We start from the raw sequence: 15424 nt of genomic DNA on the forward strand, positions 1-15424 counted from the left end.
ACCAGAGGAATGTCTATCTGTGTTTCACTGATTATGCAAAGGCATTTAACTGTGTGGATCACAACAAAATCTGGCTGACTCTGAGAAGAATGGGGATCCCAGAACATTTGATCATCCTAATGTGAAACCTATACTTGGACCAGGAGTCAGTTGTCAGAACAGAGCAAGGAAACACTACATAGTTCAAAATTGGGAAGGGTGTATGCCAGGGATGCATCTTATCTTCATGCCATTTCAACCTATATGCAGAACAGATTATCCAGGAGGCTGGACTGTATGAGGAGAAATGTGGCACCAGGATTGGTGGAAGATTCAGCAACAATCTGTGTTATGCAGATGACACAACCCTGATTGCTGAAACTGAGGTGGACCTGAAGCGCTTGCTGCAGAAGGTCAAGGACTACAGTCTTCAATATGGATTGAGGGTCAATATCAAGAAAACAAAGATTCATGCCACTGGGCCAATTAGCAGCATCAGGATGGATGGTGAAAAGATTAAGAATGTTCACAGCTTTAGTTTGCTTGGCTCCACAGTTAACACTCTTGGTACCAGCAGCCAGGAAATTAAAAGACATATTGTGATGGGAAAGTCTTCAAAGTACTGAAGAGCAATGGTGTCACTCTGGAGACTAAGGTGTATCTGATACAGGCCATGGTCTTTGAAATCACTTGCTGTGCATTAGAGAACTGGACAACGACTAGGGATGATAGAAGGAGAATTGATGCCTTTCAGCTGTGGTGTTGGAGAAGAGTATTGAGTATACCATGGACTGCTAAGAAAACAAACAGGTTCATCCTAGAGAGGATTAAATTAAACCAGTCTGGTCCTTGCAGGAAAGGATTCTGAGGCTTCGTCTGACATATTATGGATATGTTGCAAGCAGGGACCAGTCCTTGAAGAAGGACATCATGCTTGGGAGGGTGGAGGGACAGCACAGGAGAGGAAGACCCTCTATGAGGTGGATTCATTCAGTGTCTGGGAAAATGGAGGTGGGTGTGTCAAAGACAGTGCGATTGGCACAGGACAGAACAGGGGTTAAGGCTGTTGTACATAGGGTCACTATGAGTTACAGGCGACTAGATAGCACATAACAACAGCAGCACATAGTGGTTTACTTAAAAAGTCCATAAAGTTCATATTCATTGTCCATCCTTCCTCTTTTCTTTACTCACCCCTTCCTCCAGCCATCAAATTGTGTCACTTGATGATAAGGCTCCCCTCTTCCTTGAATCCTCATGCTTGTTCTACAATAAGGTTCTTACACAGTATTTGGGTTTATGAGACTGAGTTAGTTCACTTAGCATAATGCTCTCTCATCCCTCCCATGTTAAGTAGTAATTTACAAAATTATTGTTCCTGCGTGTTGCACAGTATCCCATTGTGTGAATGTACCATAACTTCTCGATCCATTTCATTGCAGTTGAACCTTTGGGCTGTTTCCATGTTCTTGCTATGGTGAATAATGCTGCTATGAACATTGGTGTATAAGTATCTGTTTGACAATACCATCTCAGACAAGGGTCTCATAATGAAAGTTTACAGAATCCTACTGGGCCTCCAGAAGAAAAAAGACTGATAATCCAATTTAAAAATGGGCAAAAGACATGGAAAGACTTTTCACAGAAGAGGACATTTGGATGGTAAACAGACACATGAAGAAATGATCCAAATCATTGCCAATAAAAGAGATGCAAATAAAAAAAAAACACAATGAAATACCATTTTACCCCTGTGGCCATGGCAAAATTTAGCAGGGCATCAAGTAATTAAAGTTGGAGAGAATGTGGCAAGATAGGAACTTTTATACATTGTTGGTGGGATTGTAAAATGGCACAACTACTCTAGAAGATAGTGTTTCCTCAAAAAGCTGAACATAGAAATTACATATGACCCAACTATTCCACTGCCTGGAATATATCCTAAGAAAATGAAGAAATTTTTTTTTTTTACATCTGATGATGTACTCATTGCAAATGCCTTCTTTTTAAAATATAAGCAATTAATCTGTATGTGGATAATGGTTAATTTCAATCCCTGGAGAGAAACAGCTTCAGTTGGGGAACATAGCCATAGGGGGGGTCACCCCACAGACCAAAGAGGATGATAAACTAGAAGGTGGGGTTGCAATAAGGCAAGAGGCAATGCGATTGGCACAGGATAGAGCAGGGTTTAGGACTGTTGTACATAGGGTCACTATGAGTTGCAAACGACTCGATGGCACATAAACAACAAACTAAATAATAAGGCAGAATAGAAAAGATGGAACAGAAAGTCAGTGAACTGGAAAACAAAAATGAAGAGAAAAAACAGAGGAAATGGAAAGAAAGTGAAGAAAACATTAGAATTATGTGGATGACATCAAAAGGAACGGCATACGTAAGATCAAAATTACAGAACATCTGGTGGGCAGGAAAGTCATTGAGAAAATTTTAGAAGTTCTAGAAGAAAACCTCCCAAGTATCATGAAGAATAAAGAAATCCACATTCAAAAAGTTCAGTGAACCCCAGTCTAGATCCCAAAAGAAAAACATCAAGATATCATAGTCCAATTCTCCAAAATCAAAGATAAGCATACAATACCAAAAGCAGCACAAAAAAAAAAGGAGGAGGAGGAGAGCAAGAACAACTAATTGAGCAGGTCATAAAAAGACTCACCACAAAAAAAGTCCTGGCCCATATAGCTTCACAGCTGAATTGTACCAAACATTCAGAGATGAACTATCACCAATTCTACTCAAATTATTTAAAAAAAATTTTTTTTAAAGGAACACTCCTAGAGCCATTCTATAAAGCAAACAGAACCCTAAATACTAAAACTAGGCAAAGGTATTATCAATAAAGAAAACTACAGACCAATATTTCTCATGAATATAGATACAAAAATTCTCAACTAAATCATGGCCAATAGAATTCAACAGTATATTAGAAAAATAATTCATCATAACCAAGTGAAATTCATAACAGGTATACAAAGATGGCTTAACACAAGAAAAAACATCAAGATAATTTATCACATTAACCAAGCATCAAACAAGAACCACATGATCCTATCAATTGATACAGAAAAGGCCTTCAACAAAATCCAACCCTCCCCCCCATTCTGATTAAAACAGCAAAATAGGAGTAGAAGGGAATTTCTGCAACATAGTGAATGTATATAAACAAAACCAAGAGCCAATATAATTTCCGATGGAGAAAGACTAAAGACATTCCCCTTGAGAACAGGCACCAGACAAAAATGTCTATTTTGTCCACTCTCATTCAGCGTTGTATCGGAAGTACTTGCTAGGGCAAAACAACAATTGAAGGAAATAAGAGGCATTCAGATCAGCAAAGAGGTGGTAAAACCTTACCTATATGTGGACTACATGATAGTGTACATAGAAAACCCCAAGGACTCACAAAAAAAATTGTTAGACCTAGTAGACCAATTTGGTAAAGTAGTAGTATATAATATCAATATACAAAAATCAGTGGAGTTCCTCTACCGGAACAGAGAAAGAAACTGAGAAAGTGATAGAATTTACAACAGCCAACCACAACTTGAGGTATTTAGGAATAAACCTAACCAGAGACACAAAAGATATCTGTAACTTCCGGACATTTGACAGTTATCATGATGTTCAACTCTTTCATGACTTGAGAAGCAGCAAGAACTGCAAACGTCACTTGAATGCCCTTCACACATGCACAGGATGACCATGTCCACCCCAGTGTCCAAGGAGCTGCAGTAGAAGTACAACGTGGTTCCATGCCCACCTGCAAGAACACCAGGTCCAGATGGTTTGAGGACACAAGGTCAGCAAATTGGCAGGTAGTTCAGGTGTACAGAAGGAAGTATGTCATCGACCTGGAAAGAGTAGAGTGTGAGAAGGCTCATGGTACAGGTGATCATCACCAGGCTGAAAACGGATCAAGATCGGAATAATATTCTTGAACATAAAGTCCAATCTCAGCAAATTGGAAAAGAGAAAAGCAAATAGAAGGAAGAATTTACTGAGAAAATGCTGGAATGAACCTGACCTGTTAAGCAACCATATTTTAACTAGTTTCTAGTCAAGTGTGTTCTTGTGAACTTTGCAAAATTTTCCTCTCTTTGTTCAGAAGTGGCTCCACAAATCTGCCTTTGCAATTTTTATTCATAATTTAAAGAACAAAAATTGAAGTGTTTCCCAGTTTAAAAAAGAAAATGACAAAACATAACTGTGAGGAACAGTAAGAGACCTAACTAATCAAAACAACTGTGAGATACCATCTCACCCTAGCAACAATAGTAAAGTTCATCAGGGCTGCAAATGACAAATGCTGGCAGGGTTATGGAGAGATTGGAACTCTTATTCACTGCTGGCAGGAATATAAAATGGTACAACCACTAGGGAAGGCAGTCTAGCATTTTCTCAGGAATTTGGAAATAGAAATAGCATTTGATTCAGCAATTCCACTAGTAGGAATATACCCTAAAGAAAGCAGAGCTGCCATGCAAACAGATGTACGTACCCATGTTTATTGCTCCATTATTCACAAGAGCAAAGAGACAGAAATAACCCAAATGCCCATCAACAAATGAATGGATAGGAAAACTATGGTATATTCACACAATGGAATACTATGCAGCACTGAAAATCAAGGAATTAATAAAATCTTATACAACATGGGTGAACCTGGAAGATATTATGCTAAGTGAAATATCTCACTCACAGATGAACAAATGCTGCATAAAACCATTGTTATAAAAGAGAACTGGCATAGGGGTTAGGAGGAAAACTGAGAAAAGAGGGGATAGATAATGAACACTGCATTGGAACAAATAAAGAACTATTTAAAAGGAATATATGATTAGGCATTATCTGTATAACAACAGTCCAGAATAAGTGGACTGGAGAAGGGGGAAAGAAGAGGGAGGAAGGAATTTGTGCAACAATTAACGATTTTTTTTTTAAAGTAAACAGGGGAGGAAGTAGGGAGGAAAATGTGCAACAATGAATGAATGAAAGTCTAACTTTTCTGTAAACTTTTGTTTTAAAAAAACTAAAACAAAATGCTAAAAAAGAAAGAGACCTAACTAAATAGAAAAATGTTCCCTACAAATTCTAGAAGCATTACAAACTCAAAAAAACAAATAGTAAAAAGGAATATTACACCTGTGTAATTGTGTTGAGAACCAAAAAGAACATGAAAATTTTAAGACCTTCCATATTATCCACAAAGGAATAAACCTGACTTCTCAACGATGCATTAAGTACATGGCTTACAGAGTCCTATTCAGGAATACAAAGTCAACTGTAAAAGAATGATCAGAATTTAAAGGAAAATAGACTAGTAACTGGCACAGATTGAAATATGTATGATACAAATACTAACAAAAATAAGCTTTATATAACTGTGACAATAAGATAGATTTTAATCCTTAAAAATTTAGAAAGCATCATTAGAGACATGAGTAATGCTTCTTAAAAATAAAAAATTTAAGGGAGCTCTGGTGGTCTAGTGGCAAGAAGCTGCACTGCAATCCCAGAGGCACGTGGTTTGATTCCACCAGATGCTCTGCTGGAGAAGGAGGTGCAATATCCTCCTGTACTAGTCAGATCTGATTTGATGGTACATGCACAAAAATTAATAAAAAAGAAAAATTTAATTTACCAAGAAAATAAAATAATCCTAAATAATATACATCTAATGATCTGTAAAAATCTATGCAAGACTAAATGGTATGAAAGAACATATTTATAGCACAATTATTTTTATAAAATATATTACACAAAGGGACTTAATATATTTGTCAAATATGTGCATATATATTTATATATATAATAATGTATATGACGTTACTTATATTGTGGGTCTGTGACAAGGAAACAGAAACAGAATATAGAAAAACAAAGTAAGTGAGATAATAACTCACTATGACCTATAAGGATAGCCTAATACAAAGGAAAACAATTAATTAAATTACCCACCTAATCTACATAAGAGAAAGGCTAGAGAGGAAAAGTAGATTATGGCATCTACTCATTAGACTTAACAATACTTAAAGAAAATCACAGAATGAAACTATATTCCTGTTTCTGAGGAAGGGGGATAAGTGTGTAGTTAATATACTGATTGAATTGGCTGAGAACCGTGCTTAATCTGTGTGGTCCAGCTGAGGATGGGCTCTGGATTTTCTCCGAGAGCTGAAATAAGAAGGCCATCCTAGAATGCTCTGGAACAGGGAAGTAGAAATCCCAAAGAGAGGGGCTTCACCTGTAGAAAATGGTTAGGTTCCTAGGGGTTAAAGGAGGGACAATGGTGAAGAGATTTCCTGTGAACCACGGATTAAGGATTTCATGGAATGTGGGCAGGTAGGAGGCAGTAAACTGATGATGCTGGAGCCAACCAGGGCAACTGTAAAGCCATAAAGCTCTCCCTGGGCTAGCAACCAGATGAGATGCTGTCCACTCCTCTAGTGCTGGGATCTCAAGGAAGGATCACCAAGACCAAATCCAGGATTGCAGTGCACAAGCTAGGTCTCTCGATTCAGCCTTTTCTCCTCTTCTGTATGTCCACATGTTCTCGCTTGGCCACCTTGCGGCTCTTGTAACTCCACCTTAGGTGAGGTGGCAACTTGTTGGCTGTGTGCATGGATGTTACCTGTGGTTACCTGGGCAATGGGCCAGGTTGTTTTGACAGACTGCTGAGGAAAAGAGAGGGGTTCAGAAGTTTTTCCTCTTGTACATGGGACCAGTTGGTGCTCAGGAGAGACCACAGGACTGGAGGTGTTTGGCCAAGGCCTCCTTGATGTCTCTGTTCCTCAGGCAGTAGATAATGGGATTGAGTAGTGGGGTCACCACTGAGTAGATCACAGACACCAGCTTGTTGAGGTCAAAGGAGCTGGCTGCATGAGGACGGGCATACATAAAGATGGTGGTGGTGTAGAAGATCGCCACCACCAACAGGTGTGAGGCACAGGTAGAGAAGGCCTTCTGGCGACCTGCCCCTCCTGGAATTCTCAGCACCGTGGCCAGGATGCGGACATAGGAGACTACAGTCACTAGCAGAGAAGTCATGAGCACGGCCAGGGCTGCCACAAAGTCCAGCATTTCAATCACAGTCGTATCTGAGCAGGAGAGCTGCAACAGAGGGGAGATGTCACAGAAGAAATGGTTAAGGACATTGGGGCCACAGAACCTGAGGTGAGAGATGAGAGCCAAGGACACAAATGAGGCCAGGAAGCCACCAAGCCAGGCACTGAGGGCTAGGTGCAGGCACAACCTTGAATCCATGATGGCTGGGTAACGCAGCGGGTGACAGATGGCCAGGTACCGGTCACAGGCCATGGTGGCTAGGAGGAAGCACTCAGAGGAGCCCAGTGAGAGGAAGAGGAAGAGCTGGGTAAGACACCCTGAGAAAGATATGGTCTTTTCCTGCACCAGGAGGCTGGCCAGCAGCTTAGGGACAGTAACTGAGGTGTACAGGATCTCCAGCACTGAGAGGTTGGCCAGGAAGAAGTACATGGGTGTGTGCAACTGACGACTGGTCCGGATGACCACTATGATGACCAAGTTCTCCAGGAGGGTCACCATGTAGATGGTCAGAAAGGACCCAGAAAGCAGCCCGTGCAGGTGGCAGAGCTCTGGGAAGCCCAATAAGACAAATTCTGTCACCAAGGTGAAGTTGGAGTCACTCATGGCCTGCCCCATGTGGGAGATAGATCACTTTAGAGCACCCTGAAATGACAGAGGGGCATGGGTCTGATGAGTGCTGGGACCAGTCTCACACATGTCACTGAGAAGAGGACCTGGGTGGTGGGTGTAGTGTGTTCCTTTCTGGGGTCTCCAAGGCAGGGGACAAACATATCTAGCATGGTCACCTGAAGATCAAGGCAATTCTCATCTGTGGCTTCCTGCTGCAGTACTTACCTGTCATCTAACTTCTCTGTTCAGTATGCAAAGGTACACTTAAATGACACCTGGTGAAGGAGCCCTGCAATATTCACACAGTAGGTGTAGATAAACATCGGAGTACTAAGATAAAGCCATGTGCTTCTCCAACTATAATAGGTACTTACACTGACAGCCATTTAAGTATTAGTGCAGGTTTGTGGGCAAACCTGCATGTTTGCTGGGTGCAAACAAGCACATAACCACAACTAGTGCATACACATGTAGAGAGACACACATGCACACAGCATAGTGGAGAGGTCTATAGGACCCATTACTCAGGGAGCTCTGGTGGCCTACTGGCAAGAAGCACTGTAATCCCAGAGGTGCGTGGTTTGAATCTGCCAGGTGCTCTGCTGGAGAAGGAGGGACAATCTCCTCCCGTACCAGTCAGATCTGATTTGATAGTACACGCATTACTAATAATAATAATAATAAATATAGGACCCATTCCTGTTCTGGTACAGTGAGCCCTAGGGAACACTCATGCCCTGGGCATGTTGATCCTCCAGGGACAGCTTCCTTGTGTTACTCGCTGAGTTCAGGGTCCTTCCAAAAGTAGGTGCTTCCAAAAGTAGAATTAAGGGCAAATAAGGCCATTAGATGCTCCAGAGGGGATGAGCAGACCCACTGAGTGGTTTCTAAAGAGAAGAAATCCCTTTGTCCACCTCCAAGTATGATGTGAATTGGCCTGGAGCCGACCCAACCCCTTTATCTTCTGCCATTTGGAATAGCAAAAGGGTCCTTTGAGAAATAGGTATGAGGTGTTCACTCAGAGCTGCTAATTGGCCCACACCTACAGGAATTTTTCTCCCAAGACATCCCTGGGACAAATGTCTGAGGTTGGGCTGACAGTATAGAGAAGGTGGGCTGTGTGTGGCAGGAGCTGGAGAGAGCCCTCTGCCTACTGAGGATACCTAGGGCCTCCTGCCTCTCTGTAAGAGGGGAGTCTCATTCCCAACTCCACACTTTCCCCCTGAGGACAAATTAAATTCATGACTAGCTCTCAAGTACCCTCCCCCCATTCATGAGTTAGAGCTGTGAGTTCTTACTTGGAAGTGAACTCATTCAGAGACAAGTGAAGGGCATGTGACAGTCTCCAAAGAACCACACATGCTATTACTATGCCCTGTGGCCACAAACACCAGGTGGTAGACATCATCATGGCCAAGAGTCAAGGGTTCTTGGAGGCAAGGACAGAATATTCAGGATATTATGATACCTAGAAGTAGCAGAAGTGAGTGAGGGGGTTTAATTCAGGGTCTAGTCAACAGGGAATTAGTTTGCCAGCTCAAAGACTATCTGTGTAGCAATTCTAATCTATCATTGGTTCCTAGGGAGGAAGAGAAGCAGTTTTCTGCTGTGCAGCTGGGGAAGCCCAGTGGAGAGTCCACTGTAAGTGGTTCCCTCCTGATGGCAACGAGTGAGGATAAGTGAAGTACAGTGAAGGAAATGCAGGACAGTTGGCACACTGCCTAGAAACAGTTGTCAGAACTGAACAAGAGCTCACATCCTGTGGACATGCACATCCAGGATGTCAGCAGCCCTACACACCATAGAATGAAAATGTCAGAGCAGAAAGCACTGGAATTGGGAAGGGTATGAAGAACCAAGCATGTGGTTGGCCTACGCCAGAGGCATCAGCTTACATCCCAGGATGAAGACAAGGAGTTACCAGTGCTCAAATAACCCCCACCCCAGAGAGAAGCAGGAGCTGGCATGTTGTCTTTATATCTACCTGACCTCTGCTGAAGATCCAGGAGAAGGACGTGCTACATTTGGGATGGAGGATTCAGGGAACTGCTTTCCTCATATCCTTGTGATCCAACCACATGGGGGTCCTTGGACAGCTCTCAGCGTATGCTGTCCTCAAAACCATCGGCTGGTCTTTAATGCAAGACTAAAGTCTGAGAAAGCCAGACTCTCTTTCCCCAAATGTGTGGGGCATCTGCTGGATTTTTGCATATCTCTGAGGTTGGATTACACTATGTTTCACTGCATTCCTGTGCCTCCAACCTAGGAGGACTCTTATTTAGACTACTGAGAGAAAGAGATGATTTGTTTTGAGCTTATAAAGCTCCCTGCCTCTTTACCTTGTCCCTGAGCCTAAGGCATTTAATTGTGGCATTTCCCTCTGGTGAGACTCTCAGAGTAGTAAGTGGGAGAAAATCTGTAGGGTCCACAGAGGGTATGTAACTGGGGACTGTGCTCAGCACCGAGACCTCTCCTCTCTCTCCAACAGTAAACAGAATGCAGGTTATCTGCTCTCCAGGAGTTCTGTCCCTAAGTGACACCCATCAGATTTTGGTTCCAGCCTCAAAAATCTTCATCCAGGCTTCCAGGTAGAGAGTAGCTTTCAGAATACTCCATTTCTTTTCTATGTTCATATTTACTTATGCATTTATTTATGAAACAATACAACGAACAGTTATAAACCTATCCTCAGCCCAAAACCTAGACAATTACTAATAAATGACCTCAGGCAAAGTGTCCATTCCAACACTGCCTTCCCCACTCCACCTTCAACCCTGGGAGACAACTGAGTGCATTCCTTGGACTATTAAAACATTTTCATCCTATATTTAATCTATCTGTTGAAACTTTTCACCTGGTATCCCATCAATCCCTGAGGTTTTCATTTTTGCCAGGCCTTCAGAGCAGCTTGAACTTCGGCATTCATTGCCTTTGGTTCTTGGTCATACTCTGCTTCCTGCAATAGTTCCATGTTGGCCAATTCTTTTTGGTACAGTGAATCTGTGTATTCCTTCCATCTTCTTTTGATGTTTCCTGGATCATTCAAGATTTTGGCTGTAGAATTCTTCAGAATTCCAAGTCAAGGCTTGAGTTTGTTTTTCCATTCTTTCAACCTGAGAAATGCCAAGATTTCTTCCTTTTTCTTTTCTAACCTCAGTTCTTTGTGCATTTCATGATAATATTTTGCTTTTGTCTTTTCAAATTGCCCTTTGAAATCTTTCCTCCTACTATACCATTTCTTCCCTTTGCCTTTGCTTCTCAGAGCTCTAGCATAATTTTTAGTTTCTTCTGACATCATTTTGGTCTTCTCTTTCTCCCATCTTTGTAATGACCTTTTGCTTTCTTCATAGATCATGTCCTTGATATCATCCCGCAATTCATGTGGTCTTGATCATTAGTGTTTAATGCCTCAAATCTATAAAGACTAAGGTGACTCAAGTCATGGGATTTTCAATTACTTCCTGTGCCTCTGAAAGTTGAGCAACTAATAAAGAAGACAGAAGGAGAATGTCTTCGAGCTAAGGTATTGGGGAAGTACTGGTTATCCCATGGATTGTGAAATTAACAAAAATGCCTTGGAAAAAAATGCTACCAGGTGTTCCTTAGAGGCAAGGATCACAAAGCTTCATCTCATATCCTTTGGGTTTATTGTCAAGAGAGATCAGTCTTTAGCAGAAGACACCAAGCTTGGAAAGGTGAAGGGTCAGCATAAGAGAGGAGACCCTCAACAAGATGGATTCACACAGTAACGGTAACAATGGGCACAAGTATACCAGAGACGGTGACGGCAACATATTATAAGGCAAGGTTCAGATTCATTGTTCATAGAGGAGCTCCATTCAGCAGCACCTAACAACAACAACAGCATTTAAACATGTAATTATATATTTTAATTAGACAGTCTCTGGCATGTGTGGTGGTAAGAAACTGCACAGCAATCCCAAAGGCTCATGGTTTGAATCCACCAGCTGCTTCATGGGAGAATGATGGACAGTCTCCTCCTGTGAGATTAACCACCTCTGAAAACTTGCTGGAGGGTCAGCTAGGAGTCAATTCCGACTACTCAACGGTACACAACAACAATTATATAATGCATTGTTTAGTTTTTCATCCACTGTAACTTTGCAACAAAAACTATTATGTTATAGGCTCTTCTCGGTCTTATTTTACACATTAGTAGCTCTGATGGTGTGCTGTGTAGCAGGTTACTACAACTGGATTGATAGCACCTCAGTTCTCAGTTATATAGTCTATGTATGTCATTGATTAGGACTTCTAAGTTTGTCCCACGTTTTTCTTTGATGATTTTTTACAGCTTTAGAGTTTAAGATTAGACATTGTACATCTTGAGTTAGATTCTGTGTATACTATGAGGTATAGAACTTGTTTTAATTTTCTAGAAGTAGATATTCAGATTTTTGAGCACCATTTATTTTCTGGTTTTTTTTAAATTTTTTTATTTTGTGATTTTTAACAAAAATTTACAGAAAGTTAGATTTTCATTCATTCATTGTTGAACCTTTTTACCTCCTCTCCTTCCCTTTCTCCTCCCCCTGTTCACTTTTTTCTTTGTTCCTTTTATTCATTCATTATTGCACAATTACCTCCCCTGCCCCGGTCCTCTTTGCAATGTACCTCGTGTTCTGGACTGTTGTCATACATATAATGCCGTATCATATATTCCTTTTAAACAGTTCTGTCCTTCATCTGTTGCAGTGCAATGTTCATTATTTATCCAGTCTTATCCTATTCTCCTCCCAAACCCTCATGTCAAACCTGCTTTACAACAGTGTTGCTATCCAGAGTTTGCCCTTTTGAAATATCTCAGTCGAGATATTTCAATTAGCATAATGTCCTGTAGGGTCACCCAAGCAAGTTGTGCAATGTTTTATGAGTTCATTGTTTTTCAGTCCTGCATTCCATTATGTGAATATGCCATAGTTTTTCTAACCATTTGTTTGTTGATGGATGGGCACTTGAGTTTCTTCCATCTCTTTGTTGTAAATAAAGCAGCAATAAACATGGGTGTGCATAAATCTGTTTGGATGGCTTCTTTAGGGTATATTTCCAGTAGTGGCATTGCTGGGTCAAATGGTATTTCTATTTCCAACTTTTTGAGAAAGTGCCAAACTACCTTCCAAAGTGGTTGCACCATTTTACACTCTCACCAGCAGTGAATAAAGGTTCCAGTCTCTCCACAACCTTGCCAACATTTGTTGCTTGCTGCTCTGTTGAACTTTGCTACTGTTGCTGGGGTGAAATGATATCTCATAGTTGTTTTTCTTTGCATCTCTCTGATAGCTAGGGATTTTGACCATTTTTTTCATGTGTTTGTTTGCCATCTGAGTGTCTTCTTTGGTGATCTATTCATATCTTGTGCCCATTTTGCGATTGGGTTGTTTACCTTTTCCTTGTTGAGGTGCTGGAGTAATCTATAAATTTTAGATATAAGTCTTTTATCAAATATATCATTACCAAATACTTTTCCCAGTCTGTGGATTTCCTTTTTACCCTGCAGGAGTTTTCTGATGTGCATAGGGATTCTTAGAAGGTCCCATTTATGCATTTTGTTCTCTCCTGGTTGTAGGTGTTTCATTATGCTTGGAAGACTGTTCATACCATGGATTAGGGCTTCTAGAGTTCTTCCAAGCTTTTCTCTAATGAAGTTTATATAGTCCTTGGTTTTACTCTTAGGTCAAAGACCCACCTTGAGTTGGTTTTTGTGTGTAGTGTGAGGTGTGAATCTTGCTTGAGTTTTCTACAGATGGTTTTCCAATTTTGCCAACACTATTTGTTCAAAAGTCTGTCATTTCCCCACTTAACTAATTTCATCTCCTTGTAAAAAATCAGTTGAGCATAGATAGATGAACTGATTTCTGGGTTCTCAATTCTATTCCATTGATCTATGTGTCTGTCACTGTATCAGTATCATGCTGTCTTAACCACCATGGCTGTGTAGTAGGATTTGAAATCAGGGAGTGTGATGCCTCCTACCTTATTTCTCTTTTTCAAGAGGAATACCATTTTTTGTTGTGTTTTTTTTTTAATTTTTATTATTTTGTGTGCGTGTACCGTCAATTCAGATCTGACTGGTACAGGAGGATATTGCGCCTCCTTCTCCGGCAGAGCATCTGGTGGATTCGAACCGTGTTCCTTGGGGATTGCAGTGCAGCTTCTTGCCACTAGGCCACCAGAGCTCCCCCGGAATACCATTTTTTAAAGAAGCACCATTTCCCCACTTAATGGGGAAAGATCTCTTTTTAAAATATCACTTGTAAGAGGTAGTTGGATTTGTTTCTGGGTTCTCAATTCCATTGCATTAGTCTATGTAGATTTGTTCTTTCAATAGTTCACTCTATATTATTCATGAACACCAAAGTTGAAAGGTGAAAAGTATTGTTTCTTAAATATATCTTCTCTTACAATAATAAATAAAATAATTTATACAACAACAACAACAAAAATCTCTTCTCTTGGGTAGGTGGCAAGATGGCTCCCCGGTATGTCTCTGACTGATCCCTGCTGCTCCACCAATAAAGTAGAGCCAGCCACTACCAGGAGCCTGGCCCTCTTCTTCCTCTGCCTCCAGACAGATAAGTCCGGCTGGACTTGGGATTTTCCAAAGGGCTAAGCAGTATTACCAGGGGGAGGGGGGAAAATCATGTTCTCAGAAAGCAGAGATGAGGAGAAGGAACTGGACATGGACACAACAGAAAATGAGGCTTCAGAGCCCTCCAGGTGCATTGTAGACCAACTAGTCAGTGATGATGACTGCCCTGAGGGGAGTGCTGAAGACCAGGGGAAGAAAGAGCGCTTGCTGCCTAAATCATTTACACGGAAGCCCTCATTGTCTCTACCAATGGTGTGCCAGCTAGAACAGTGACACAGAGGGGGGCGAGTCTGGGCGTCTCCATCAGTATCTCCTTGAATCACTCAGGAGCCTCATACCCACATCAAAGCCCTGGAGAGGCAGGAGGCTATTGTAGAGCTTTATGCTAATGAGTTTTGCATCTCTGAGGATGAAATTAATGAAATGGTAATGATGGGACCCATGACAAGGGGCTGGAAATTTGCTGAGCAGACACTGTGGTAGTATCTGCAATGGGCCAGGAGAATGGGCAGAGAGAAGGAAGAAACAGATGCCCAAAACAGAACTTCCTATAGCTCCCAGGCTTCAGTAGAGGTTGCATTACCACCATCTGCAGAGCATGAAGCAGAGAAAGTGACTTTGGGAGGTACCTTAACTCATGTTCCATTAGTCAGTAAAAGGCTGGAGTTTCCCTTATAATTGGTGATCCTGTCAGAATTGCTCAGGTTCCCTCCTCATCCCCAAGGGAAGATCAGTAATCTAGTCCATATCTTTCACTTTGGGAAGAGGCCTTCTGAATTGACAAGGTTCAATCTCACTGCTTTGTAACACCCAGATACTCCCTTTCCAGGCAAACAGGCAGATGAAGTTGCAATTTACATATGATTGGGAGAAAGAGCCTCAAAGAGATAACAGCTAATCTAGGAGATGCATCTCCTCTTCTGATAAACAGACAGATCAAAGAAAGGACACTAAGAACTCCAGGGTCAAGCAACCAGTCCCAAGGGCTGGAGAAAACTAACTATAGTTTTATAATTGATACCTCCAAAATGGATGTCAGAAGATACTCTGAAAATGGCACTGGAGCGCAGAGAAGCCAAAGCACAGGGAAGAATTCAAGATACTAAAGAGTTGAATAGAAGATTTCAAAAGGCAGCACGG

General features: G+C 41.3%; 1 protein-coding gene across 1 annotated transcript; it reads right to left on the reverse strand.

Annotated features, from left to right (window-relative positions):
* Positions 1 to 6732: 6732 nt before the first annotated feature.
* LOC102869227 (olfactory receptor 226-like) lies at positions 6733 to 7668 on the reverse strand. Its single transcript, XM_006880106.1, has one exon. The coding sequence runs from the start codon at positions 7666 to 7668 to the stop codon at positions 6733 to 6735; it is 936 nt and encodes a 311-aa protein (XP_006880168.1).
* Between the last annotated feature and the right edge of the window lie 7756 nt (positions 7669 to 15424).

Source organism: Elephantulus edwardii, unplaced genomic scaffold, assembly GCF_000299155.1.
Source record: "Elephantulus edwardii isolate Elephantulus edwardi_28Jun2011 unplaced genomic scaffold, EleEdw1.0 scaffold00006, whole genome shotgun sequence".
In the NCBI taxonomy this organism is placed as follows: Eukaryota; Metazoa; Chordata; class Mammalia; order Macroscelidea; family Macroscelididae; genus Elephantulus; species Elephantulus edwardii.